The sequence below is a fragment of the Westerdykella ornata genome (genome assembly GCF_010094085.1).
Source record: "Westerdykella ornata strain CBS 379.55 unplaced genomic scaffold EI97scaffold_20, whole genome shotgun sequence".
Classification (NCBI taxonomy): Eukaryota; Fungi; Ascomycota; class Dothideomycetes; order Pleosporales; family Sporormiaceae; genus Westerdykella; species Westerdykella ornata.
Genome location: NW_022986870.1, coordinates 78744 through 106406, shown reverse-complemented (window position 1 = coordinate 106406; position 27663 = coordinate 78744). Strand labels below are relative to the sequence as shown.

Genomic DNA, 27663 nt, shown 5'->3' with positions numbered 1-27663 from the left:
CGTCAGTGCCGTGAGGTCTAACAGGTTGGAGCATGCTGCACAAGGCTTTGAACGCTGCGTCTAGTCCGATCACTTCCGAGATACCTTGCCGTTAGCTTCTTTCAACAACAGTGGCGACTGATGGACCATCTGAAGGGCTCCAGATAGGGCGTCGGACCCACCACTAGCAGGAGCTTTGACCACATCTTTTTCGGACATGAGGGTGGACTTCGATACTGTAGATCTCACGATTCACCACCAACCAGGCCTCTCGCAGCATTCTTGATTGGAAAGGTATGCCGATAACACCTCCTTCTTAATGATAGCTACTAAGTTTTCCGGGACAGTCAAGAGTCTCCATCTCGGGTCCCTGGAAAAGCTCTCCATCTTTGTCTTTCGCCCCGCAGCCCATCCGGTTGCTTTTTTTTCCTTAGCTCCTAGAGCAGAATTTTCTTCTGACTCCCCAGCACTCCTTGAAGGCCTGTACAATCTACATCAACCTCGACACCGCTATCCATCACTCTCAATAACCGGGAATCCAAAGTCGAACGTATGACATTGAAAAGTGTGCCCACCATGCAGCTGAGTAGCAGACACCCTGATCAAGGTACCCACTAGCAATAGCATGAGACCGGTGTTCGCCAGCCATTCAAGCTTACGGACGGTTGCTCTCGCTTTGGCTTGGAGTGGTTCCATTGGCCTGATTGCTGGTGTTCTGAGAAAAACGGTCTGAACTTGAACAGGATAATGCCTGCGAAAGGACATCATGCTCTGCTCGCTCCCCTTTTGAGGGGCACTACTGACGTGCAACAGGCGCAAATGGAGCCTCGCCGCCAATCTACTGCTTCTCCATCTGAGAAGGGCGGCCATATAGCCCTTGCTCCAAGCAAGGGCCTCCCTACCACTCATGATACGGAACCAGCAACCCTCGTCGGAAGGCTGCAACTGAAATGGCGGAGCTTCGAGAGATCCCTGGTTGAGTACAACTTGGAAGCACGGGGCATCGAACGTGTCGAACCCGATGAGCGTCACGATCTTCGTACTCTGGGGTATGCACAGATTGCGATTCTGTGGGTGTCCTTCAACCTTGCAGCAAACAACATCACCTTGGGAATGCTCGGACCGGCAATCTTCCACCTGGGATTTCTTGACAGCTGTATGTGTGCCGTCTTTGGAATGCTGGTGGGATGCCTTCCTGTGGCCTATATCGCGACATTTGGACCCCGGAGCGGAAATAGGACCATGATTGTTGCTCGGTCAGTCGCCATCGACGTTGCGTATCATTTCCTGCATCCGCTGACATGTATCGCAGCTACATTATGGGATGGTGGCCTTCGAAGTTGGTGGTCATTCTCAACATCATCGTGCTGCTCGGATATGCCTTGATCGACTGCGTCATAGCGGGTCAAATCCTCTCTGCTGTCTCAGACGGCACCATGTCCATCGTGGTAGGCATCATTATCGTTGCCGTAATTACATGGGGAATCACGACCTTTGGTTACGAGATCTTCCACTACTACCAACGGTTTGCGTGGCTTCCGCAACTGATCGCGCTGTGCATCCTTGCGGGGGTGGCAGGTCCAAGCTTCAATATCTCTTCGGCATCAGTTGGAAACTCCACGACCATCATCGGCAACAGGATTTCTTTCTTCGGCCTCAATCTGGCTGCGGCTATTACCTATGGCGGGGGCGCCGCTGACTACTTCGTCTACTACCCGGAGCACGCATCCTCATGGAAGATATTTGGTATGTCAATGCTTGGTCTAACCACTAGCTTCACCTTCGCCTTCATTGTTGGAATCGGACTCGCGTCGGGGACTTTGACGAACGGAGCATGGGAAAGCGCTTCCCAAATCTCCCAAGGTGCTCTCATTGTGGAGGGTCTCAAGCCCTTGGGTGGATTTGGCGGTTTCTGCAGTGTTCTCATAGGACTCGGCTTGGTCAGTAACTTGATTCCACCCACGTATGTACCACGACCTTTGTACGTACATTTACGCCACTGACGAACATCCTAGATACTCATCGGGCATCGACGCCCAGATTCTCGGAAGATGGGCGACGGCGGTGCCTCGTGTCATCTGGAACACGGTGGGCGTGATCATCTACACTGTATGCGCTGCCGTAGGCCGAGAGCATCTTGCGGAGATTTTCACAAACTTCTTGGCGCTGATGGGCTACTGGGTCAGTGTTTGGGTTGCCATCTTCCTCGAAGAGCATCTTTTCTTCCGTCGAAAGAACGGGTTCAACTGGTCCATTTGGAATGACAGGAACAAGCTTCCCCTGGGTATCTCCGCATTGATCGCGTTCTTGGTGGGGTGGGTTGGTGCGATTCTTTGCATGGCCCAGGTTTGGTATATTGGGCCCATCGCCAAGCTCGTGGGTGACTATGGTGCCGATGTGAGTTTGTCTTATCCTTCACAGATCAGGGGTGCTTACCTTTTGCAGATGGGAAATTACGTGGGATTTGCTTGGGCTGCTCTCGTGTACCCGCCGCTTCGCATATGGGAGCTGAGCAGATTCGGAAGGTAAACGGCTCGCACAACAAGTACAAGTCCGACCGGTCTTTGTTATGCTGCAGCATACGTAGGAGAGGTTGTCGCCACTGGGCTTGCTGGATTGCGATGCTGTATTGTATGGAGGAGATTGTATCAGGCCAGACTATACCGTGCAGAGTGAAGTGAGGGTAGGTGCAAACAGTCTGTCTAATTTCACCCTCACCTTCGCTATACAACCGTGGAGTACGCTTCACCCTCCCAATGACGTGACAACTCATGAGGTAGAACCTGAAGGCTCCCATTCTCACCTTCCTCTCTTGCAGTCGAGGTGAAGGCGAAGGAGTCCTCGGATGCCCGGTTGCCTCTTTGGAAGGTCTTGGCATTCGCGCGCCCAGTTTCTACCTGCCCCGTCCTTTCACCTTGTTTCTCTTACAACCTTGGAACAGCCATACTCTAGTTCTGCTCTTACCACCTTACGAGTTCTGCAAACCCTCCATCGCGTTTGGGCTGCTTCTGTCTTCTGTCCAGCCTGGCCCGTAGTCGGACACTGACTGCTTTCTGGTCTGTGGAGCATGCCTGGCATATCATCCGCCAAAATGGTCAACAGTACGTATATCCTCTGGCCACTCCGCCTACTCTTCCCTCATCTGCCTAGCAGCGGAGGACTTTGATCTGGTCAGCTTCTCAAGTGAGGCTAGTACCCTTTGGCATACTGCACCCAGTCACGGCGTCTCAGAAGGTGCGGCACTGCACCAATGGATCCCACTGAGCTCCGCTAATGCTAATGCGTATACAGAAGGCCAGGGAAATTTGGCTGGATCCCAGAAATCGAAGCCGGCAAGCAGCGACAGTTTCGCAGAACTTTACCAGTTTGCGCGGAAGAAGATTCCATCCTTGTCAGTTGCTACGCCAAAGCCGGCCAATAATGGTAAGCTATTGCCACTGAAAGCCACTACGGATGAGTCTAACATCTGCTTAGGGATCGCGACCATGGTTTCCGCCGCACGGCCTGCGTCTTTGCCAGTTGGACCTGATAAGAAGTTCAACATTGAGCAACCGACACCAGGCCGCCCAAATGCATTGAGTACGGAGAACATCAGTCGACTAGAAGCTCAGGCGAATGCTCGCACACACAAGGAAGACCTCCTTGGACTCTTCTTCAGTCAGGAAGATGTATCAGTACAAGCACCATGCAGCCTTAAACCGAAGATAGCCTCATCGGCTGGCCTCAGAGGAGGCTCTGGCGATCAGCTCAACAGCACCTCCTCTCCAAATGCGATCAGGTACGACGAGGCCTCACCACCTTCCTCCAGCAGTCCTGTTAGGTCCCCGCCCGAGCAATCACCTTCTACCGCGGCGTGCGGGAGCACCCAGGAGACGAGCCAACCTTTCAAGAGCACCGCACGGGGAGCATCCGCTACGCACGTCATCGTTACAAACGGATTCAACGGTTCACATATTCAAGCCTCAGGGGTCAGTCTAGAACAGGTCTCTCCTCAGTCGAGCAAATCCCAGGCAGATATAAGACTCAAAATGAAGGACGATATCATTCAAGATCTTCTGTCCCGCAACACTGAAGAGGCAAAGATTAGCAAGCAAAAAATCCACCACCTTGAGACTCAACTTGAACTCTGTTACAAGGAGCTGGCTGGGTTGAAGGCAAAGTTGAAGCGCCTGCCTGAAATCAAGGCCGCCAACGACGAAACGAGGACGTTGCGGACAACGCTCGCTGCCAGAGAAAAGAAGATCTGTGAGCTAGAGGATGCACTGAAGAACGAGAAAGGACAGTGCGCATTTTTCATGGCTCAGTCGCAACAGGTAGATGTGCTAAAGGAGGAGCTGAAAGCACTAAACGAAAAGTTGAAGAAGAAAACCTCAGAAGCGGACAAACAACGTCATGAGAGCGATCGTCTTAAAAAGGCCCATGAACGGCTCAGCGATACCTACCAAAGTCTTCGAGGCGCCGCTCATCTCGTTCAACCGGACCCGAGGGAGAAGCTGCCTAGAGAGGTGTTCGCTTGTGTCGAATGTTACGCCATGAACGAAACGTGCGACTATGGTACCACTTGCAACTACTGTCGCCAGAACAACTACAGATGCAGACGGTTCCGCTGCAGTCTTCAGCATGTCCTCAAGAAGGAGTGCGGTCCTCTGTGCGTTTTGAAACATAGCCAGAATGGCTGGCTTATCCAGGAGAAGGCGCGACCGGAGTGGTGAGGGGATATAAGGGCGTGAGATTCAGTGATACGGCGGACAGGGGCAGTCGGGGGCATCAGTATTCAAGGTTCGACTTGCGGAACGTTCTCTCGTAGGGTCAGCGGCTTGAGGTTACCTCTGGTGCCAGATGTTCCGCATTTTGGAAGGAGACGGTGGACTTTGGCCTGTTCAAACCGACCAAAGGGAACCAGGTTGTCATGAGAGCAGGACTATGACATATCAGTGGGCAGCATACGTTTGATATGCATGGCGATCGCTTCTGGTGCTTCGTTTATATGCAGTGTATAATGTGGGATAGGCAATACTCACCATGGATCTCCAATATCATCATTTGACTGCGTCTTCATTACTGCATCTGATTGCGTGCTCTTGGTCTCATGTCTTCTCCTCTCCTCGAGAAGGTCCTGCTGATGGATTTCTGATGATAGAGTTGTATACCGCACTGTCTAGAGGGTTGTCCTCAGGGTGGTGGCCCATCTGCACTTTCTTGAGCACTTGAAGTAATAACACAGACAAAGATTGGTCCATGTAACATGGGCGTATCCAAAGTGCTATTGCGTGCAACAGCAGACAGGTTGAAAGAGCCGTATACACTGATTCAAATCGATCCTTAGGTCGTGAACCCTCTCTCATTCAAATTTTAATAAATAATACATGCATTCCAAATCAATCTGATCTGGTCCGTCCATCCTACCTAGATGCGAAAAGCACTCTCATCAAGAGTGGAAAGAAAGCCCTGTTTTACAACGCAGAATGACACTTAAGCCAAACTCCGATCCTGGCGGCCAAATGCCCACCTCTGGTCCACCCAAAGGGTTACACTTGCTCCACCTCTTCAGATTATAAATCCCATCGTAACCTACTTCTTCTCCTGTGCCCCCTGGGCCGCCGCACCAGCACCACCGCCAGTCAAGAATCCAAACATGCCCTGCTTCATCCCCTTCATCTGCTCCTCCATGAACTTCTTCTCTTCCTCCGCCATCTCCTTGAGCCACCTCTCCCCATTCTCCCTAATCTCCTTCTCCATCGCCTCATACTGCTTCTGGCCCCTCTCGCGGAACTGATCGCTCAGCATCTTGCCCTGCTCCAGGCCCTCGCTGACACTGTGTCCATCCCCCAGCGTCATACCCGTTGGCTGGCCCTTCAGCCCCAGCGCACCCATGATGGCATTCCCAGCGCTGAACTTGGGTTTCTTGGATTTTCGGGCCTCGAGCTCCTTTTGGAATTCCTCGCGGGCGCGTGCCTCGCGCAGGGCGAACTCAGTGGCGATGTCCTTTCCTTCAAAGGATTTGATGGCCTGGCGGACGTCGGGGACGCCCATCATGGCGAGGTATTCGAGGAAGGGGATCAGGGCTACGAGACCCTTGTCGCGGGGGTCGCCTTTCCATTTGGGCAGGATGATTGCGTTTTCGGGTTGCAGTTTGACGTGCGCCGGGTCGGTGTCGATGATGATGGTTTTAGAGAGGTCACGGTTAAGGTAGGAGAGGTCCTGAGGAGTAGTTGTTAGCTTGCTGTGGGTGAGAAGATGTCGCCAAAACATACCTTGATGTATTCACCCTTCTCGTAGCGGGTGGCCTCGCGGAACAGGGGCCACATGACTATCCGGAAAGGGTCCAGCTTGCGGATGATGGGGTCTGCGTCAGTGGAGCGGACGGTGGTGAAAATGACGAGTTCGTAGTACTGGCTGAGGTAACGGAGAAAGTAGTCCACACCAGGCCTCTTTGCGGTCCGCCAGCCATGCTTGGCTGTCCATTCCGAATGCACCAGCAAGTCTTCTAAGCTGAGGACGAGGGTCATGGGAGGCGCAGGGTCGATGTCGGGAAGGAGTTTGGGAAATGTGGGCTCGGTGTAGTAGCCCATTTGGCTGCTAAGACGGGCACGAGCGCGGGCGTATATGGCACCGGGTGACCATCCTGCTGGTGCATCTGGGTGTGCGTTCCTCTCCTCTTCCGACTCCCAGTCCCGGCCTAAGTACAGCGCACCCACGACGCCAAAGGCGAGGGTCGACGCGTAACCCCAATTGGCAATGCGATTCCGCCTCCGATCTGTGCTGGTCTCGTACGCTGACTTGGGAAGCTCTCCGGTCTTGTGCTCGCCGAAGCCACCTGGCGCCGGCTCTTTGTCGGGATCTTCAGTGATGTTGTTGGGGTTGTGCTCGTGCTTCCTCCCTCCTGATGCTGCCTCATATTCCTGGCCGAAAGTGGAGGGGATGCCATATCGTAGGTCTGGTAGGGGCTTTTGGGGTTCTTGGGAAGCGGGAGCGTCCGTAGTGGGGGCAGTGTTCTCCTCCTCCGACTTGGGCCCAGAAAACTCGGTCTGCTCAGTTGTGTGATCCTCCTGTGCTCCCGACCGTGCGGCACTCCTCGCCCTAGGACCTGGTTGAGATGTCGGTTCGGTGTTGCTCTCGGGTGATGCGCTGGTCTCGAATTCGGGTTGTTCTTGCGGGTGAACTATCTTCGACTCTTGGAACTTGATGGGGTCAGAGGGTTTCCAGGTATGATCGCGATCAGGCTTCTTCGTGTCTGCGTATGACCGTGACCATTTGGATGTGGATGCTATGGAAACTGTGCGAGGGACGACGATGGCCGGGCGGGCGCGCAACGCGCGGAAGGCAGCTCTGGGAAGCATGCCGGAAAAAACTTTAGGTTACAGACAAAATCCCCACAGATTAGAACGTAGATGTAGGCGAACAATACAAATACATAAGATGGAAGAAAATAGTAGACGTCGGCTGCGAGCTTTCTGTGAGGAAAGAATTGAGCTCAGCCAAGCTCACGACACCCCGGCCCCATGCCCTGCGCGCTAAACCCGTTACGTCATTCTTGACATCTGTACACTGTTAAGCCCAACCCCATAAGCATGGCATCTCCAACGTCGCCATGATCTCCACCCCCTTTTCTACGTATATCTTAGTTTCCTTGGTGAAGATTCTCTTTTCCTAAGCCCATGTCTCTCTTTGGAACCGAGAACGGGCATGCAATCGAGTGGAACGCCTCACGAGCGGGTGCCGCGCATGCTCCGAGGCGACAGATTTCCGCTCAAATGGCTTGTGGTACTGGTGCTCGTCACATGTTTGGTGAGTTTAGGGCGTGGCATGACCGATGACACTATATCGGCTCTCCGGTAATGTCGAAACCATAATTGAGGAGCTATAGCTGACATGTCCCAGGCAAGAGACAGTTGATATCTTCTACCATGGGTTCGACAACTACATGGCCCATGCCTTTCCCGAGGATGAACTACAGCCATTGACTTGCGGGCCTCTCACTCGCGACCGCGCAAACCCTGCTCATATTGAGGTCAACGATGTTCTAGGGAACTACTCCTTGACCCTAATCGACAGTCTGTCTACGCTCGCAATCCTAGCATCCTCGCCTCCGCCATCGAAGGGTGTCCGAAACAAGCCTCTGCAGGATTTCCAAGACGGGATCAAATCACTCGTGGAACACTACGGAGATGGGAGCGACGGGCCTACAGCACAAGGAAAACGAGCGAGAGGTTTTGACTTGGATAGCAAAGTGCAGGTTTTTGAAACCGTCATCCGGGGCGTTGGTGGTCTGTTGAGCGCCCATCAATTTGCGGTGGGCGATTTGCCTATTCGAGGATATGCCCCCAAGGTTCAGCGGAAATGGGGGAGAGAAGGGATTTTCTGGCCCAATGGGTTCATATACGATGGCCAGCTGCTGCGTCTTGCTACCGACCTGGCGGAGCGGCTCATGCCGGCCTTCCAGTCACCCACCGGATTACCGTATCCGCGCGTGAATTTGCGTTTTGGAGTGCCATTTTACGCAAACTCGCCCTACAATGCAAATGCGACGAATGGATCCGCTGGCACGAACCCTGAAGGTGCAAGTCCGGAGATAACCGAGACCTGTAGCGCTGGGGCAGGAAGCCTTGTGTTAGAATTCTCAACCTTGAGCAGGTTGACGGGGGATCCGCGTTACGAAAGAGCAGCGAAAGCAGCCTTTTGGGCGGTATGGGAACACAGGAGCAACATTGGGCTGATAGGTGCAGGCATAGACGCTGAATCTGGGCAATGGGTATCTCCGTATACTGGCATCGGCGCTGGGATTGACAGCTTTTTCGAGTACTCGCTCAAGACCCATATACTGCTCTCCGGCCTTCCATATGACACCCAGCATGCGGATCTCGATTCACCAGACGCTTTCCTCCAAGCATGGGAAGATGCCCATGAAGCCATTAAAAGACATGTCTATCGTGGAGCCGGCTTTCAACATCCCCATTATATTCAAGTCGATTTGTACACAGGAGCATTGCGGGCTTTCTGGATAGATAGCTTGAGCGCTTATTACCAAGGCCTACTTACCCTTGCCGGGGAACTGGAAGAGGCTATCGAAACGCACTTGCTCTACGCTGCACTGTGGACCAGATACTCCGCTATGCCTGAGAGGTGGTCCACTGCAACCGGCAACATTGAGCATGGCCTTCGTTGGTGGGGTGGTCGGCCAGAGTTCATCGAGTCCACATGGTACCTGTACAGAGCGACTCAAGATCCTTGGTATTTGCATGTGGGAGAAATGGTTCTCCTAGATATCAAGCGCCGATGCTGGACCAGATGTGGATGGGCAGGCTTACAAGATGTCCGTACCGGCGAGTTGAGCGATCGCATGGAGAGCTTCTTCCTTGGGGAAACAGTCAAATACTTGTTCCTGCTTTTTGACCCATCCCATCCCCTGAACCATTGGGATGCCCCCTTCGTGTTCACTACAGAAGGCCACCCGTTGATAATACCTCAACGCCTAAGGCAATCGAAATCCGGGCAACGTCAACCGCTGTCAGAAACGCGTCCTGTTCCAGGCATTTGTTCTGTTCCGCCTGCTGCTGTTCCGCTAAGCGGATCGGCTGTTGCTGCACGAAAGGATATATTTCATGCGGCAAGCCTAGCTAGACTTCATCTGATGCCGACTGCGAAGTCTGCGGAGTCGTCTTTCATCGAGAAGACCGAAGGGCATCCCAGTTTGTGGGGGATACCATCTCCTTCAAATTACACATACTTTCCGTGGACGCTACCTGTGGATCTTATTCCCTCGAATGCGACGAGTTCAGCTATGACTCTACGGACCACCTTCGACCTTTCCTTTCCGAATATGCCTGAGACACTACAAACAGGCGGGTTCCAGCGTGTCCAGGAGGGCATTCTGGTCAACTCCATGAGCGGGCTTCGCCTCGGTATGGTCCGTGAACCAGACATCTTCTCTTCGAACAATGCGGTCGCATTCGACGAGCATTTTCGCATCTACGCTGTTTCTAATATTCCACTAGGGCGGGACGAAAAGGTATATATGTCCCGCTCTACCATCGACAGCTTTAACCCTCTGGACCCTTTTTTCACGCGTATCCGTGATGCCCAAACCGTGGATCTCGTCATCGATGCCCCGTCTCCTCCGTCAGCTGCACCGTCATCGAGCAGCCTTGCCAACGTCGTTGAGGATATCCTAGGTGATGGTAGTAACCTGTCCCGTTTCGAGGCGATGGAGAGCTATGAGTTTGAAGTGGATCCGCAAGCATTGGCCACCGAGCCGTCGTACCTTTCATCGCTACTCGCCTCGTTGCAATCACTCATATCCGCCCCTGCCCCTTCATCCACAAAGCCACCCTTGTCGTCCTCGTCTGCATCCCTAGCATCTGAAAGCAAGCGACATGTTGTTCCCGGAACGCTTCCCACAGGACCTGGTGCGGCCCCTCTACCAGACGTAGAAGATGCGCAACTCTCATACAGCACTTCTGATAAGCTAAGCTGGTGGTCTGTCTATGTCCACGAAGGGACTTTGTGTGAAGACCGTCTTCCACCCGACATTCCACGGAATCATCAAATCGTTGTGATTCCTCGTGGCGGCTGCTCGTTCTCTAAGAAGCTACGCAATATTCCACCTTTCCCGCCAAAGCGAACTTCCCTACAGCTAGTTGTTGTAGTCAGTTATCCTGAACACGATCATCCGAGCTTCTATCAGTCTAATGCGAGCAATCAACAACACATGCAAGACAACACTTATTCCGAACAACCCATTCAAAACGATGTTGAGCAATTGGGCGGAGAAGTACATGTCTTAGAGTCCGATGGGGGTACTGGACACAACGAACCGGATCCAGAAGCACATGCACCTCTACCCAGGCCTTCCGGAGCGAAAGTTGCCTCAAGCAAATCACGACATGGTGCGGGATCTCAGCAAGCCCAGCCAAAATCCGATCATCACCAACATTTCGGCTTGGTGCAGCCCCTGCTCGACGAGATTCAGTACACTCCTGCAGGTCTCCCACGCCCGAACCCCATACCTCTGATCATGGTCGGTGGTGGTGACGAGACCATTGCTTTGCTGAGGAGGTCCCAGGGCGTGGGTATTAGGAGACGATACTTCTTTTCAAGTCAAGGAGTGAAGATTGGGAATCTTATCGTTCTATGAGCATGACACCATCTCCTGGGTTGCATTCTGCTTGTCTTGATGTAGCTGCACCTTGCCCGAGTTGTGCTTCGGGAACAATGATTGGGTAGGGTAGCGGAATTGTACTTCGTGGTCTTGAGCTCACGGCCGAAATGTCTGGTGAGCGTACTATATGTGTATATATTTTCTTTCGACGACCTGAGGCACACTACGAAAGGTATGAAATGTACATAAGTATAGGCTTTCAGCTTAAGGCGGCTTCTGGTTCAGAAAAACGTTTCTGATCTTATGGTGCGTTCTTCGTTCTACCCCATTTGCGGACAGCAACTCAAATTCATGTGCATGTGATATTTTGAACTCACATGCTATGGCATCGAAAAGAGCGGAGACCAGCTTATGTTTCTACTCCTAGGATACGTTGTGTAGTTCTACAATCTCGCCTCTTCGCTGGAGGACGGAAGAAACCTGGACGAAGAGATAATGCCTTGAACCTGGGTTCCGTAATCTGTCACGTTCAGAGAGTGTTTGAAGACTAGGTGCCGATAGACAAATCAAGCATTCACTGGGGTTATCATTCATTTGCAAGACTGCATCAGAAAATCAAAAACCAAGGAGATATGTCTGTGGCGATGGACAAGGTCAGGCAGCATATGTTCGCAGGAGCAGCGAGGATACTGAAGCCCGAATTCTCACGAGTCCATGACAATTGCTAGGAGTCGATAAAAAACGGATACTTTGCGATACCATGGCCCAAGCTATCCTTTGCAAAGATAAAGATGCAAAAGTGCCGAATCGTATGCAGATGTCTGCCACCAAGAGAAGCCGATAATGAGCATGATGTCCTGCAGACGTAGTGATCTCGCACGGATTCTGAACACGCTAACTGAGGCATTTATGAAGAATTCGGCGCGAATAAATGATAATCTTTGATGCAAGTCTGCTTCAATGGAAGACCACGGTCACTAAACCGTTCAAGTCATGTTCTCCGTAAAGAGGGGTTTGAAGCTGTAATCAGGCGTTTTATGTCCAAAGATGACGGACCGATCCATTTATGGTTTGCAGAAGCAGGAGGAAGTTTGAACCAGCACCTTAAACAAACTCCGGACCAGCGAATGGCCCTCCCAATGCGTTCATAGTTATGCCGATAAAGGAAAATGAGGCCCCCACCACCGATTCATTGATACCTTCTTTCCTGCAACCTATCCTACTAGGACTACACAACTGTTGCATTAAAATCATCCACAACGAATATCATGTTCCGAAGGAAGTGAACCTCAACCGCAATTTTAAAATAAACCCTCGTCGGTTTTTTACATGGCCTGTGTCATTGAGTTTGGGGGCGGTGGCAGCCAGAAAGCCGCATCATACTCGATGATCTAGCCCTTTTCACGTTTAAATCACCCTACATATTACACATGACTATTGCTATAAAATGAGCTTGAGGGTTCTTCATGTTCTGAGGAAGGAGAAGGGAGTAAGCTGCATCCGGCTTCCTTGTGATGAACTTGAAGTGCGCCGTCGACTCCAGTGCCGCGCTGATAAGGAAAAGACGACGACTCATTGGATGAAGCAAGACGTCAATTCCGTGAAAAAGCTTTGACGGCCATGTAATTTCCATTCCAAACGGACTCTTCCCACCTGTTACGTTCTGCGGAAAGGAGGAAGAGGAGAGAAAAGAGCGCCCTAAGCCGTCCTTTTGAAAACACAGCTCCTTGGTCTTATGCGCCAGTCAACCACCTACTCGAGTTCCAAATAATAGTATGTCAAACATTTCGATACTCATGCATGTCTTATAAAGAAGCTGATATAAAGCAACGTGTTGTGTTTCAAGATACAAAACTCAAAAGCCCAAAGGCCAAAAAAGAGATGACAAAAGAAGAGGGAAGCATTGGTGTGGCCGTTAACCAGATCCAAAGAACAACGCCTGATGGTCGAAGACGTGGGTCCTTCATCTACAGAAATGCTTGAAAGCACTCTTTGGTTGTTACATATGTAAGAGCCCGTCCAGCGAGATGTAGGGGTGCTACAACGGCAAAGGGAATGTCTCCAACTCAAGCGCCGCGGCCGTCGTCGGAGGAAGCACTGCTTATGCCGCCGGCTACATATGTATGAGGCTACGTTCATTCTTGCAGTGCTCTCACCTACATGCGGGACGTTGTCTTTCTTTTTTTCTCTCCAGAAACGAAAAAGCGAAAACAACTAGTAGCAAGTCACCTGGCCGAAGCACTAGAAATTCCTCCATCCCCGGAGGTTCATGCTTCTTTCAAGGAGCAAGGATAGGGTATGGGCGATGCGGAGAAGAAGATGATGGTGATGGTATATTGTGGGGAGGGTGATCTATATAATGTAAACCTCCATGTGATAGATGGCAGTCATGGATAGGCAGTCATGGATAGGCAGTCATGGATAGACACTACAGGACACATGGAGAACAATAAAATCGTGTTGCTAGATCAAGACATGCAGGATTGACGCTCCGATAATTACTTCCATTATCTGCTATTCACAAGATAAAAAGGGGCACGCTGCGATCATCCTCTTCTCCACTTCTCCGCACGCCTCTCTCCTCAGCTCAACCATGAACGACCGCCACCTACGCGCGCAGCTTGCTAGCGGAAGGCATGTACACCTAAAATCTCTCCCCCACTCCTTCCTCCACCACCCCAAGCATATGCACAACCCAAGATTCCGCATACCCAACCGAACCAACTAACACCGAAGGGAGAAGTCGCAGCAAAGGATCGACATGAAGCCAGCCCATTAAAAGACCAGAGATAGGACCAAAAGATAGCATGATAAACAACCAGTTCAAGACCCAAAGCACAACAGCAGCCCCTCATCACCTATCTACAGAACAATAAGCCCCAGAACCGCCACCACGATAGCGACAGCACCACCGCCCACCTTGCCCAGCCCAGGCTGCAGACTTGTACCCGCGCCCTTGCCATCGTTCTGAGAGAAACCATTGTTACCCCCGTTGTTCCCACCGCCAGCACCCTGTCCATCCGGCGCATCCGTCGCGGCGGGGTCAGAGCTGTCGGCGCCATCGCCACGACCGCCGCCGCCAGGGTTACCTCCAGGGACAAGGTTGACAGACTTTGTAGGCTTGGGGGCGTTGGAGGCGGTGCTGGCGCCTTCCTGGGGATCTTCGCCAGTGGCATAGAGGGAGCCGAGGATGACTTGTTTGTCGGAGAGCTCGACGGTGTTGTTGGTGGCGGCGCGGTCGGTGTAGACGTAGGATTTCTGGCCCTTGCCCTTGGCGCCGGAGGGAGGGTCGTAGCACTCAACGGAGACGGATTTGATTTGGGCGTAGTAGTAGCCGTTGGACATGTAGGGCGAGTTCCAGTCGATCTCGCCGCCAGCCCAGTCGATGGTGCCCTTGGCGTTTGTGGGGAGACCGGCGGGCCAGAGGGAGAGCATGATGCGGGAGGGGGTCTGCGGGTAATCGAAGCGGTTGGAGGTGGAGTTCCACGTGTCTTTGCGGTTTACCGTTCGCAGTTCCTTGCCGTCGATGGCCCATGTGAGGGTATCGGGCTTCCAGTCAATGCAGTACTCGTGCTCCTGTTCCACACTGTTACCACCGGGGATGCTCAGATTCCTGCTGTTTGTATCTAAAAGGGTCAGCGGGACGAACAATCATGAGGCAAATCGCAGTACATACAGACAGTGACACCCTGGGAATAGTAGTTGGACTGGACGTTTGCGATGTCGACACCGACCCACTCGAAATCGATTTCGTCCTTGGCGTCGGACATCATGATGAAGGCCGTGACAACGCCCTTGCCCTGGGACGTGGTCATGCGGGCACAGATCTTGCCATACCAGATGTAATGCGCCGAGGAGAGGAGGGTTCCGACTGTGCCTTCGGCCATTGTGAGGAGGATGGAATCCTCGAAGACGACAGGCTTGCCCTGCGAGACCCAGTTGACCTTGGAGGCGTCTCCCAGGTACTTATCAATGGACTGGACATCGTCGAGGGAATTGAGCTTGAAGTCACCGCTCTTGCACTGGGGGTTGGGCAAGCAGGCTTCGAGGGAGTGGGAGTGGACGGGATCGCAGCCTTGGACACAGAAAGCGCCTACACCGCAGTCCATGTACACTGTCAATCAGCAGTCAGCGTTCCGGTCCCAGCGATGATGTCGGTGGCGGGTACGTACAGCCGCAGCATGGCGCATCTTTAGGACAATTCTGCCCAGGGCCAGCTTTCTGTGCGGTCGCGGTGCCCGTCAAGGCGGTGGCCGCGAGAGCGGCCGCAACTGCGCGTCGGAACATGGCCGCAGCCTCTCTCAGGTGTCAAGGTAAGCGGAGCGGGATGGTTCGAGGTTGTTCTAGGGGAGTGCAGCTGTCAAACGATGCTGCGTTACGGTCGATGCTACAGGTGTCCCAGGCTTTGGGTGAAACGTGAGGGCGAGGAGGGCAAGCGAATGGAAGGGCTTTGGGGAGTTCCCTTTCTGAGGGAGAATGGTGTAGCGAGCGTCGAGGGAGTATTATACTGTAAGAATCTAAAGGGCGAATTAGCAAAAGCGAGTGTGAGGCGTCAACGAGGGACGATTGCGACGAAGAGGAGAAGAAGAAGAAGAGGATGGAAGCAGGTTGGGACGGGTGAGCGACGAAGGGGAGAGAGGGAGGGACGCCAAGGCCCGTTCGACCGCTTCCGGGTTGGGTCCGCTCGTGACCAACCGTAAGGAACCGGGAGATAGCCAACGGTAGACCAACTCCTCGGACGAGGCACCCTTGGGGGGGAACTGGCCATGCTGCTTCCGGCTACCGCTATTCCCGCTTCGGCACTCCTTTAAATTCTATGGTATCTCAAGAAGACCCCCAACCCTGAAGGCGGAAATCCGGGGTAGCAATCCCATCTCCATCCACAGCAGGCGGGCGCAATCAATATCCAGTGGAACAGTGAAAACAGTGAAAACGAGATCCACCCCGAGTAATAACTTATCGTCAAGCAGTTTGAAAGGTTGGTGCTAGGTAATATTCGACTCTCCTAAACCCCGTGGGTACCTTTGTGGCGCACGGTTTTGTTACACAGTGTGAGCTATTCATAGAAGCAATATTACGCTGCTGCGCCACCACTCCACCTTAGCTGCTGCCCAGGTGGCACACGACAGAGTGCGGTACGTACTGTTGATTACTTCTGGTATGCTCAGGGGCCATGAGGGTAATCATCGCCACCCCTCCATGGAACCACATATGTCGCCTACCAAAGGGAAATAGGGAATATCATAGGCATGCACCTCGGAAGCCGCAGTATGAAGGAGCCTTGTAGAATACAAGAGGTAAAACAACATTCGGTGGCTATCGCGGGAGACCATCACAAGAGCTGGACGCACGGGGGAAGAGAACTAGTCGACAGTCATTTGTATTCCTAACACCCAACCAACGCCATCCATTGATGCTGGGTATAACCGGTATCCATTGTGCGCCTTTGTTCCACGATTGAAAGATTCACCATAGTGTCCGCCCATCACATTCCCATGCATGAAAAGATTCATACCATTGTCCGCCCATCACATTCCCTGACTGTGAAGTCGTATTCCAATATACCCTTCATGTGTATCGAAATGCATCATTCGAAAATGAAGTGTCCCAACCCCTAATGGCCTGCCATTGAGATTAGAGCAGCTGCAAAGTAACCAAATTATGCACGAAAAAGGAAAAGAAATAAAAGAGATACCGTCTAACGCCAGATGTAACATGCAGATGCAAATGCAGAACCAGAGACCAAGAAGCAGCAGCAGCAAAAGAAAAAAGAAAAAGGAAGGAAGAGGGTTTACTCCTCTATGTACCTACCCCGAAACTTGGCGCCATGGCGGTAGAAGTGCTCAGCGCGCTTCTGCTGAGGAAAGCCGGTGGCCGTGACGGCGGGTGCGGTGACCGTGACGCGCTGGGTAACCGTGATGCGCACAACGTCATCGCCGTCAGTCGGGGTAGCCGTGGGAACGTCACCGGGACGCTTCGTCAGTGTGGGAATCTGAAGCGAGGCGGTGGAGTTCTGGAAGGGAGCACCGCTGCTCGTAACCAGCGTGGTCTGGGTCATTGTAACCGAAGGCACCGAGCCAGTGGCGGTGCGAGTGGTGTTGAAGACGGGCCCCATCTCGAAGGACATGGCGTCCGTGATGACGGCGGTGCGAGAACGGAAGCCGTCCGGAGCAACTGACATGGCATCTTGTTGAACAAGACCGAGTTGAGCCTTGGCGCCCTGCTGGATCACGTCGACGACATCGACGTCCATGCAGGTGGTGTAGTACTCATCCTGGCCTTTGGGTAGACCGGGATCGACACCAGGGACCGTGTTCCACTGCCAGACCCAGTAAAGGGTGTAGGGCTTGCCGACAGCGGCATCCTTCGGGATAGCGACGTTGCTCTCGCAGAAGAGGGGGTAGTTACCCGGACCATCGGAGACCTGACCCGCAGCGTAGTTGGGAAACTTGGCCTGGCGCTCTTTGGAGATGGGCTTATCGTTGATCTCGTAGCAGCGTCCGTCGTCGTAGTTGTTCACCGTAAGGAGAACACCGCGCTTGTCACCGCCCTGGCCATCAGCAGTCCATTGAAGAACGTTCGCGAGCTTTTCGTCTTCCTTGGGCTGCGTGGTGCCGTAGATGTAGACGGGACCAGACTGGTCAGGCTTGCCAAGGCGCGTCTCGGGCTTGGTGATATGGCCGTTCTCCATGTAGCGCATGGCGATGAACTGGCCGGGAGCCGTCTTGAGCCGGGGGTACTTGTCCGACGACTGCTCGGGCTTGCGCTGAGCAGGGTGGCAGAGGGGCGAGTCTGCGCTGATGAAAGGGAAAGACTTCTCCTTGACCGAGGGCACCTGATGGTTCATCTTGTCGCCATCGTATCCGGGATCGGTCTTGGAGTACATGCCACGCGGGTAGCCGAACTCGCCGACGTAGTTGCCCTGCGCGTCGATGTTGCGCAGCTGTTCGATCCACGTATGGCCGAGAACTCCAGGAAGAGCGCCCGCAAGGAGCAGTGCAGTGGAGAGGGACAAGGCGGGCATTTTGGGATTGGCAGTCATGCTCACCTTGGACTGAACCAGAGCGTTGTGGGTTGATCAACAACAGAAGCTTGCCCGGCAAGCGAGTCGATCGAAGGAGTGGCGGGAACCTCGCGAGGCGGGTGCCTTGTTCGTAGAGAGCGTGCGTGTAGCGATTAGGAAGGAGGCGTAGAAGAAGGATTGAGAGAGTGTTGTCGAGGAGGAACGACGGGGAGGAGGTGGGGGGAAGACTTTAAGTGTGCGGAATTGTCTTGGCAACGGAAGGCAGGAGCACAATGATCAATCACCACAATGTGAAGACACAATGTGAGGGGACGAAGAGCCGATGCTGAAGTGAGAAGAGATTGGTCCTTGGCTCCTTCACCGCCGAGCAAACAATGCCATTGTGCGATGATAGTGTCGAGAATCCAGTGAAGGGATTGGGGAAGTCCGGTGATGTCTTCCTTTGTCTCCAGGTCTCCAGTGAATCCACCGATAGCCTTGTTCACAGACAATCCACGCAGCGGAAGAGGCGGAAGAAGACGAGCGTGAAGACGGGGGAGGGGAAATGAAGAAGTATGATGTGAAAGGCAAAGCGTTCAACGCGCAATACGGAAAGGACTTGTGAAGGTGAGAGTGACGCTCAAGCTCGTATTCAGCGGGTGATGTCGGCCCTTTATTCAGGCGACAGAATAGAATGCGACAGACGCCAGGCACAAGGAAATAAAATGGGAACCACTCTTCCCGAGAAGCAGAAAAGCAGTGAAGCTATGGTAGCCAATGAAGAGAAGGCGGCATGCGACATGGAAACCGAAACGCCACGACGCGCGCAATGCATTTGAGAATTAAGCTTTTTGAGCTTGCACCCACCGCTATGTTTCAGGGTTCAAGGCTGGACCTACAATGTAGCCGCGGAGTGTACCCGTTCGCGGTCATACAGCATGTTGGCGCAGATGCACGTCCATGGTCTCCGCGCCCGCGGGGGTATTGAGAGGGCGGCATGCTATTGTGGGAAATGAGGAGATGATCAGAGCCGAGCAGAGAGTGGATCGAGCTTCAAACGGCGAGATGGGAGCAAACAAACGCAGTGCCCAAGCTCCAGACAAACAAGTGGCTCACTCGAGACACGGGGAAAGACGCTTGGAAGGGGCATCATCCAAGATCCAAGGAGAGTGAGAGCGAAGCAGTGCGAGGGAGGGCGGGCGCCGTGGTGAAAGAGGATATGTGAGAGAGCAATGTGGGTACCACGCGACGACAGGCGGATATGCACCATTGCGGCGCTTCGAGATGGTGGAGCAAGAGTAGGATTGTACAAGTAGAAGATGGATGGAGGTCGTTGAAGCTTGGCGTTGGGCGGCGTTTCGGGAAGGTGACGCTAGAGCTGCTCCCGGCTAGGGCCCCGCAGATCCATACCTAACCTCCAGCCCTAAAGCCTTGGCCTGGTGAATTCCAACCTTTCCAACCTTTTCTATCAGCAGATGCCCTTTGCACCGACCATGGAAATTCACACCTGGGCATCACCATTTGCGTGCTCTGAGCGGAAACATTTGGGCGGAAAGTTTGCTTCTCCTTGATCCGATGACTTGGCGCTCTCCTCTCAGCAGACCATCCCCAGTAGTGATACATTCCTTCCACGATCCATCACCCTATCCATTTATCCACCTATCCACTACTCCCCTTCTTCCCGCCCGTCGACCAGCAAAAGCTTTCAGCAACGTGAGAGCGCACCCGGCCCGGTAAACGACGGCCACTCCCCACGCGCCAACCACCCCACGCCATGTTTCAGATCCTCCCGCTGTGCACCCGCCCACAACAGAGTAGATTGGCGCGCGCCCAGGCCTGGAAATGGGCCTTGTTCGATGCTTGATTGGGCTGCAGCCCATCAAATCATCGTGTCCGCTACCATAGTTCTGTACGCCCATCCAACCGCTCATCAAGGTCCACGTTTCTGCTGCTAAACAAATGGTTATCCGACATGTATTAATCGAGAGTCGTGCAACAAGCCAACCGAGCATATCTTGTACCTCTCGGAGCACTTGACCAAAAAAAAAAAACACGGCAGCAGCGTAGCATGTGCATATTCATATCAGAAGCTCCTCGTACCATATCCGGCATACATATGCTGCTTTCTTCTCCCTCCACCTCCGAGTCCACGATGCTTCCAACCCCTCGCATAACATGTTCTAGTGCCTTAGCCCTGCTCCTTGCCCACAGCTTCACCACGTGTACCCCCTCAGCATCACCTTGTTCCGTCTAGTTCCCACCATCAACCGGTCTTCAGCTCCGGCAAGTCGAACACTGCATCCGGAAGTCCATCAAGCCCAAGCTCCTTCGGTGCCGTGATGATGCCAAATTGCGCCACTCCTCCGTATTGCCTGTTCTTCCCGAAAAAACCCACAATCACTTCGTCTGCTCGAGGCGCCAGCTTCACAACGCCGCAGGCCTTCTCATCATCCATAGTTGCATCATCATCGCTGTAATCGTGTCCATCATTCATGTACCCGTATCCATCATCACCGTAACTGTATCCATCATCACCGTAATCGTATCCATCGTCGGTACAGAGTGCTTCGTATGAATGACTGCTAAGATTGAGCTCACCCTGGCTGGTTCCATTTGCAAGGTGGAACTTGATGCCGAAGATGACGGAAGTCCATCTCTTGCCACGGTTGCACTCGACCATGCTGATGGGACCGTCGCGGCCAAGGTCGATTCCGTGGATCCAATGCTGAAAGAGGCTTTCCGTTGAGTCAGGTGGCATGCCCCACTGGCCGGTGTGCCCGTCCTCGTACTTTACACGGCTACCTTGCCAAGAACACCCAACGTATAAATCCATGCGCACAGCGCCGTGGATCTTCCCATCAGGCCCCTTATCACGCAGGAGTTGCACCCACGGCTTCATGTCATTCCAGTCCCCTGTGCCGCCGGCTCCGATCACGAAGCGTTTTTCCAGCATCATCCCAGTTCCTGGAATCTTGATGGCCTCGATCGATGGAGGGGTTTGCCATACGTTTTTCTTCCTGGTCTCTTCGCCGTTGACCCCAACTATCGAGAGCGAGAGGGGAGCATTTCTGTTGAACCTTTTGACGAGCCCTTCTTCCTGGATTTCTACGCTTTTGACGGGATGACCAACTGTTGGGCAAGCTTCAGCTTCTCCGTTGAACGAGATACGGGCAATACCTCCCAACGAAGAAATCTCCAGGATTGCCCCGCCTGTCTCCTCGTCACGTTTCCAGCAGAATCCGGGCTTTTCGCTGCGATGAAATGCTGCCTTGAGCGAATCAGACGGCAATCTAAAATGGCGAAGGCGGCGGAGGACAAGGGCGTCTGCAAGATCCCAGTGTGCAGTGTTCCGGGTGCTGTCAGACACTATCATACCGCTCGCTCGGAGACAACATGAATACGCCGTCTCGGCGAGGAAATTCTTCGGCCAGTCCAATGCGTACCCATGTGCCATGATACCTGGATGGCGCGACAAACCAAAAGCTTGTCCAACTGCTAGGAGAAGAGCCCCCTGTCCGATGGCGCAAGTCTCCCACATCGAAGCACATCTATGGTAACTCTCTCTGATTGAAGAGCCCGGGCTGGTAGTATCGGCCAAGCAGTCGGCTACCTCTTCCACGAAGCGGGGCCAGGAGAACGTCAAGTCCCCTCCGGACAATCCAAAGGAGACACCATTGGCATCATGGCGACCCGAGGCACCTCCATCCCTCACTGTGCTTTGATCGCGGTACGGCCAGTCAAGCATTATGCCCGCAACCACCGGACGAGTCGAAGACTGGAACGGCCCTTTTGCTTCCTTCAGGGCATCAACGAAGCAGCGCCAAGGGACACTTCCGTTATCACGGCGAATCTGGTTCACTGTCGCGGAGGAGCGGACGACGTGGATCTTGGCTGTAGTTCTAGGGAGAGAATCAGTGACACGTCTTCTCTATTGTGGTGTTTGCTGTGTACTCACCGCATGATGCCTTCGCGATGCAAAGGTTGCATTGGTGCATTGCAGAATTCCCGACTGACAGTGTCGGCAGCCCATTCTTCATCCAGTCTGAACGTGCGACGCCCTAGGCCCTTCAGGCGCATATCCTCAGCAGTCATTGCCTGCCACATGTATGCTGTCATGCGGAACTTGGCAATGGCTGCAGCAAGGTCATCGTGGGTGCCATAGGCATCGCCCTGCTTGTGGGAAGGGCAGTACATGGCCAGGGGAGAGTCGCTTGCGACCATGATGGCGAGGTGAAGCGGTGGGTTCTGCAGTAAAGGAATGTAATGCAGCAGGTTGATTAGCCCCGCTTTCGACTTGCCGTTACGCAGGTGGAATATCATTAGCTGGTTGGCTCCGGGCGACAGCATCACCAATGCTTTGAAGTGACCTCCAGCGGCAGGCCACACCTGCTTTGGGAATGCCTCGATGCCATTGACACCCGTCGTGGTGATTGAGATGTGATTGGTACCGCCAGTGTGCGTGTATGTTCCGGTCAAGAGAAGGCAACGCTAGGCGATGTTGGCATGATAGCGTGTGGTGGATGATGAGCTCACCTGGTGGACGGTTTCACCACTTTCGATGTTGAGTGTCAAAGGCTTGTTTCCCGCCATGACTTGACTGGGTCAGCTCCCTGAGCGAGCGGTTTGCCGAGTTAGGTGAGGGCTACCTAGGTAGGAAGTGGATCAACGGCAGTGGATAGAAAGAAAAGCAAATGAGCGGGCTGTGAGGGATTGAGAGGGAGCGAGCTGGAGGTATCGAAACCATTGAAGGGGGCAAGTCCTCACCTCAGGTGTACAATCGGTCAGGCATCACGGGGATCACGGGGGGCCACCTGGGCAGGCTGCAGCGGTCTCTTGGAAGGAGCGATGAAAGAGGGAAGGCGCAACCCAGACCGAGTCCGGGCACCTGGCATCCTGGCATTGTCTTGAGTATTAGTAGTAGCGGATTGAGCTGTTTGAACACTCCACATCGCGACAATTGACAGCATGTAACCCATGCGTTTTTCATTGTGGTGCACGCTTTGGGTGCTGTGTGTTTTCCGTTGTTCCAATTGCGCGCCGCTGGTGATCAGGAAAGGAATGGAACTGGAAATAGGGCAGCCTCCTCTGCATCGGCATGAGATATCATGATGGAAATGCTTAGAGTACACACATGAGCCATTGTTCCGTTGGCTGGACCCAAGCAACGCCAACATACGCTGCCTAGTAGTAGGTGCCAACTGCTACATTACCATTGAAGTGTGCAGGTGGTTCCAAGCTTGGGCATGTTGAGAATCGCCACCGGCCAAGCTCATCTTTCCCAGAAAAGTCTTGGCATCATTAGTCATCCCAAAGCTTAGCGCGTCTTCTCTCCGCGTTCCTTCATCTAATAAACCTCCATCGCCGCATACTCCGTACAATCGCCACCATCGCTCTCATCGACTCGCGCTGCACACACAAGGAACATTCACCACTACCCTGCTTGTCTGGGATTTCTCCCACAATCCATCCTCCATCATGGCGAACTATCTCGCCTCCATCTTCGGAACCGAGCAGGACAAGGTAAATTGCAGTTTCTACTACAAAATCGGCGCCTGCCGCCACGGCGACCGGTGTTCGCGCAAACACGTCAAGCCCTCTTACAGCCAGACCATCCTGCTCCCCAATCTCTACCAGAATCCGCAGTACGATCCCAAGAACAAGATGACCCCCGCGCAAATGCAGCTGCACTTTGACGCTTTCTACGAGGACATCTGGTCCGAGCTGTGCAAGTATGGCCTCGTGGAGGAGTTGGTGGTCTGTGATAACAACAATGATCGTGAGTTCAACCCCCTGTCTCTTCTCATTTGACTGGAAGGCTAGCACTGACTGCGCAGATTTAATCGGCAACGTCTACGTTCGATTCAAATACGAAGAAGATGCGCAAAAAGCCTGCGACGCACTCAACTCGCGCTGGTACGCCGGCCGCCCTATCTACTGCGAGCTCTCCCCTGTTACCGACTTCCGGGAGGCATGCTGTCGGCTGAACAGCGGCGAGGGTTGCGTTCGTGGAGGATTCTGCAACTTCATACATCGCAAGGAACCCAGCCCGGAACTGGAGCGCGACCTGGATATGGCGACGAGGAAGTGGTTGCAGGAGAGGGGAAGAGACCCGCGGAGTATGAGCAGGAGTCCGACGCCGCCGCCGAAGAGGTTCTAGACGGATTAGAAGGTGCGGAACGGGATAAGGGTTATCGGCGTTGGGCGCTTTGACATCTGTTGATGGTAATGGGCTTGCGACCGGCGTTTGGGCATTTGCAGGGCGCCTTTGGAAGGTTCTGTACATGTACATGGGCAGGAAACTGTTACCAGCTAGACATGAGTGTCGTTCGCATTAAACGGCATTAGTCATCTAAAAGCCTTGAGGGTTACAAGACACTCGAAGATCGCTGTTCGTATCTCTATGGCAGATTCTGGTCTAAGAAACCAAGGAGGCCAAGGGAGCATCGCCGTTGGTGATGAACTTGACGAAGTCGGGGACCGGATCATACAGCATGACATGGAAGTGCTCAACCGCATGGACGCTCTTCAAACTCGCCCAATTCTTGAACCAAATGACATGGTCCGGCTTCACTCTGCTGCAGAAGGTCCGCTGCACGTAGTCCTCTATGCCCTGCCGCGCTTCCGGCGTCAGGGCATCTGTCCCTGGCACCTCGTCCAGCGGGAACTTGGTCCAAACGACGAGGTGCACAATCTTCTCGTCTACGCCGTAGGGCCAGTCGTTGTAGAGGATCTTGATGTCGTCTGTGGTGGTTTTTCGTAGATGCATCAGCGGTTGTATGTGATGTGTATGGATGCCACCCTACCTTCGCATTCGAACGGTCGGCCCCGCGGCTTCATATCCGTCCACTTCAACCTCTCGTCGACGATGAACTTCAAGATGGATCCATACTCCTTTACCAAGCGGTGCGTAAACTGGCGATAGCGACGCAACTCGGAAGGTACTCTGTGGAACTTGTCGACGCGATTGGCTCCTGGGCCTCATCAGCATCTCTCCCAAACAAGGCTGCAATTTATTTGGTAATTGGTTAGGGTAGTGTAGGGGTACGGACGGATCAGCTCCCTACACTCGTCCCATGAGAGTCTCGTATACTCGGCATCGGGCGTCCCAATGATGCTGCGGTCTTTCTCACTACAGTCTCGCAGGAAGTCCGGGCATTCGGAGGGCCATTGGTCGCGTGGGAGGTTGACGAGCCAGAAGGGGAGAGGCTCTTCGTGGGGCATGGCGTCGGGGTTATTAGGCTGGCGATATTATTGCGGAGTATTAGGACGAGGAGCAATCTATTCAGGACCAAGGCGGGTGATGTACTGTGGTAAGCTGGGGTTTGGAGACTGGGATGGAGCGGAATGCAGGGGTGCGAGGCTGGAGACGAGATGGAGCGGAAGGATGGGAGGCGGGTAGGTAAGAGGTGTGAAAGGGTTAGCGTGGGTGTTTCTGCACACACTGTCACAGTTTGGTGGAACTTTGGAAACATGTTCTCTCCAGCTCCAAGAAGGGCGGCGACATCATGTTGGCTGTGAATGGATGCCATGTCTACCTACGACAAACTACTCCTACACAGTAAATAGTTATTAAACATTCTCCAAGAAATGTTCCGAACTTGACCACACTCCCCTGCATCCAAGACCCACAGCATCGACGATGCGTTACAATTTGCCCGCTTGTTTCGAACCCTCTCCCATTATTCATTTCCCGCCATTTTATTATTATTATTATCCTCCTCGCGACCGTTGGTTTCCCATCCAACAGCTGCCATTGGCCCAGTGCGGGTTGCGCCTGTGGCGCTGGCTGCCTCGTGGCCTGTTAAATGAAAAGCACCTCTCTGTCGAACGGAATTCTCAAGAGCCCGGACATCCAAAATGAAACTTGTTTACGGCTCCAGACAAGGCCCGGCGAATCGACTGCCGCACGGGAGATGCGCCAGCTTGGTAGCATTAGGTTAGATTGTCTTTTCTCCTCTGTGCCTCCCTCTCTCCGCTCTCTCTTCCACCTTTCATTCACCACTTTCTGACCGAATTCACTCTCTTCGTGACGCGCCTGGACGTGCTGCCGTTGCTCCATCCAACTCCCTGTCGTTCGTTTCAACCTTTGCACCGCCGGCCGTCGTTCACTCCTTTTCCATTGTCGTCATCATCATCATCATCGATTTCGTTCTGTTTCCATCCATACATTCCAGGTGCAGCGTGACCCATTCACATTCCGACACCCCACAGGCCAGGTAACTGGCCGGCTGTTCCAAGGAAGGACTTTTCAGTACCGACTCCACATTCCAAGCGGGCCGCTGGACAAACGGCTTCACGTCGTACGGTTTCTATATCGACCGGAGCCCCGCAACGTTAAACAAATACTCCATCACCAACTGCGGGATTGGCCCCTTCCGTTCCGTTTTCACAGCGTCACGCAAGTCTCAGCGCTTGAGCGCCTAGCGAACTCGACACGGGCATATCGCGCTTCTACCGCGTTTTCTTTCCATTCCATACACGAACCATCGCCATGTCCGTTCGCGACCCTGCTTTCTGGCGCCGCTTCAGCGTCGCGGTGCACCAAGACGAAGAGGCCCAGCTCCGAGCCCAAGCCGGCTCCGACTCGTCCGCAAGGCCAGAACTAAAGCACTCGTACGTGAGCCCCTCCAGCCCTCCTCAGAGCGAGACGCAGCAGCAGCTACGCGGAGCCAAAGCCGAGGTCGGAGTCGAGGTCGAGGTCCTCCAGGAGTCGTATGAATCTCAATCCCCGTTGCTATCGCTACCGGCGACTGCGAGGAGCGCCGCAAGGCCCGACACGCTCAACTGGCCGCTGTCGTCGCCTTTGCCCTGTTCGCAGCCGCAATCCCCATACCCAGAAGACGAGAAAATCTCGGCCCCGGAACCCTCGTATCCGCACCCCTCATCTACCTCGCCTCCTCCCTTTAGTTCTCATCCCCATTCCCGTTCCCGTTCCCCCTCGCATCCCCGTCGTCTATCCAAAGCCCGACGCAAGCAAAACAGTTCGCTCTACCGAAACACACGCTTCAACTCGTCGAACCTCACTCTCGGCCTCAGCAACCGGCCCGCGTCCCGCGGCTTCAAGTTCTGGACGCAGATCTCGGCTGACCCCAGCAACAGGGAGAGCTGGCTCGAGGAACAGCGGCGCAAGAAGAGCAAGAGGACGTGCATGTGTTGGGGGTTTTGGTTGGTGTTTGCAGCGTTGGTGGCGGGGATCGTGGTTGCAGTGTTGTTGTTGAGGAGGAAGGGGATGATTTGAGGGGGGAGAGAGCGGGGAAGGGAGAGAGACTGGGGGAGGAAGAGAGACTGGGGCGTACTATGGCGTTTTTCAGGGGAATAAATGGACTACTACTGAAGGGACCGGAGCTGGGGTTTTCTCCGCCGTGGGGGTGGTTATACCCAGGTATGGTGGGAAGGGGAAACCATCCATGTGATACCAGTACTGTGCGATAGATTCCAGTACGCAAGAACTTTGACTCTTAATTCCAGCACTTCTACCATTGCACGTTTCTCAAGGGGTCTTTTTTTTTTTTTTGTGTTTTTGTGTTTGTGTGTGTGGGTGTGTGGGTGTGTGTGTGTGGGTGTGGGTGTGGGTGTGTGTGTG

At 53.6% G+C, this 27663-nt stretch overlaps 11 protein-coding genes across 11 annotated transcripts; 5 read left to right on the top strand and 6 right to left on the bottom strand.

The window, feature by feature from the left end:
• Positions 1 to 798: 798 nt before the first annotated feature.
• Positions 799 to 2508, top strand: EI97DRAFT_381578 (uncharacterized protein; the record flags this gene model as incomplete). Its single annotated transcript, XM_033795809.1, has 4 exons — positions 799 to 1235; positions 1292 to 1942; positions 1995 to 2376; positions 2425 to 2508. 4 exons carry the CDS (start codon positions 799 to 801, stop codon positions 2506 to 2508), a joined length of 1554 nt encoding a protein of 517 aa, XP_033651881.1.
• A 562-nt stretch (positions 2509 to 3070) lies between these two features.
• On the top strand, positions 3071 to 4691 carry EI97DRAFT_468805 (uncharacterized protein; the record flags this gene model as incomplete). The annotated part of the gene is made up of 4 exons (XM_033801675.1): positions 3071 to 3080; positions 3133 to 3213; positions 3271 to 3402; positions 3454 to 4691. The coding sequence occupies 4 exons, from the start codon at positions 3071 to 3073 to the stop codon at positions 4689 to 4691; spliced, it is 1461 nt and encodes a 486-aa protein (XP_033651880.1).
• Positions 4692 to 5290: 599 nt separating this feature from the next.
• EI97DRAFT_422409 (NIF-domain-containing protein) lies at positions 5291 to 7417 on the bottom strand. The gene is made up of 2 exons (XM_033797086.1): positions 6234 to 7417; positions 5291 to 6180 (listed from the first exon to the last, which is right to left on the bottom strand). Exons 1-2 carry the CDS (start codon positions 7317 to 7319, stop codon positions 5551 to 5553), a joined length of 1716 nt encoding a protein of 571 aa, XP_033651879.1. The 5' UTR covers positions 7320 to 7417; the 3' UTR covers positions 5291 to 5550.
• Positions 7418 to 7785: 368 nt separating this feature from the next.
• Positions 7786 to 11113, top strand: EI97DRAFT_460202 (seven-hairpin glycosidase; the record flags this gene model as incomplete). Its single annotated transcript, XM_033801084.1, has 2 exons — positions 7786 to 7814; positions 7861 to 11113. 2 exons carry the CDS (start codon positions 7786 to 7788, stop codon positions 11111 to 11113), a joined length of 3282 nt encoding a protein of 1093 aa, XP_033651878.1.
• Positions 11114 to 13638: 2525 nt separating this feature from the next.
• Positions 13639 to 15638, bottom strand: EI97DRAFT_468802 (uncharacterized protein). Its single transcript, XM_033801674.1, has 3 exons — positions 15250 to 15638; positions 14754 to 15191; positions 13639 to 14703 (listed from the first exon to the last, which is right to left on the bottom strand). Exons 1-3 carry the CDS (start codon positions 15362 to 15364, stop codon positions 13940 to 13942), a joined length of 1317 nt encoding a protein of 438 aa, XP_033651877.1. The 5' UTR covers positions 15365 to 15638; the 3' UTR covers positions 13639 to 13939.
• A 1308-nt stretch (positions 15639 to 16946) lies between these two features.
• EI97DRAFT_345050 (uncharacterized protein) lies at positions 16947 to 18089 on the bottom strand (the record flags this gene model as incomplete). The annotated part of the gene is made up of 1 exon (XM_033794768.1): positions 16947 to 18089. A coding segment is annotated over one exon (1143 nt), but the record flags the coding sequence as incomplete, so codon positions are not given.
• Positions 18090 to 19574: 1485 nt separating this feature from the next.
• EI97DRAFT_126427 (uncharacterized protein) lies at positions 19575 to 20217 on the bottom strand. Its single transcript, XM_033793084.1, has one exon. It carries the CDS (start codon positions 20090 to 20092, stop codon positions 19724 to 19726), a length of 369 nt encoding a protein of 122 aa, XP_033651875.1. The 5' UTR covers positions 20093 to 20217; the 3' UTR covers positions 19575 to 19723.
• EI97DRAFT_126430 (uncharacterized protein) lies at positions 20218 to 22644 on the bottom strand. Its single transcript, XM_033793085.1, has 2 exons — positions 22036 to 22644; positions 20218 to 21979 (listed from the first exon to the last, which is right to left on the bottom strand). Exons 1-2 carry the CDS (start codon positions 22425 to 22427, stop codon positions 20344 to 20346), a joined length of 2028 nt encoding a protein of 675 aa, XP_033651874.1. The 5' UTR covers positions 22428 to 22644; the 3' UTR covers positions 20218 to 20343.
• A 794-nt stretch (positions 22645 to 23438) lies between these two features.
• On the top strand, positions 23439 to 24602 carry EI97DRAFT_435172 (RNA-binding domain-containing protein). The gene is made up of 2 exons (XM_033798803.1): positions 23439 to 23856; positions 23915 to 24602. Exons 1-2 carry the CDS (start codon positions 23556 to 23558, stop codon positions 24235 to 24237), a joined length of 624 nt encoding a protein of 207 aa, XP_033651873.1. The 5' UTR covers positions 23439 to 23555; the 3' UTR covers positions 24238 to 24602.
• Positions 24423 to 25431, bottom strand: EI97DRAFT_435170 (uncharacterized protein). Its single transcript, XM_033798802.1, has 3 exons — positions 25130 to 25431; positions 24884 to 25051; positions 24423 to 24821 (listed from the first exon to the last, which is right to left on the bottom strand). The coding sequence occupies exons 1-3, from the start codon at positions 25299 to 25301 to the stop codon at positions 24496 to 24498; spliced, it is 666 nt and encodes a 221-aa protein (XP_033651872.1). The 5' UTR covers positions 25302 to 25431; the 3' UTR covers positions 24423 to 24495.
• A 1133-nt stretch (positions 25432 to 26564) lies between these two features.
• Positions 26565 to 27562, top strand: EI97DRAFT_435168 (uncharacterized protein; the record flags this gene model as incomplete). Its single annotated transcript, XM_033798801.1, has 2 exons — positions 26565 to 26693; positions 27180 to 27562. Coding segments are annotated over exons 1-2 (256 nt in total), but the record flags the coding sequence as incomplete, so codon positions are not given.
• Between the last annotated feature and the right edge of the window lie 101 nt (positions 27563 to 27663).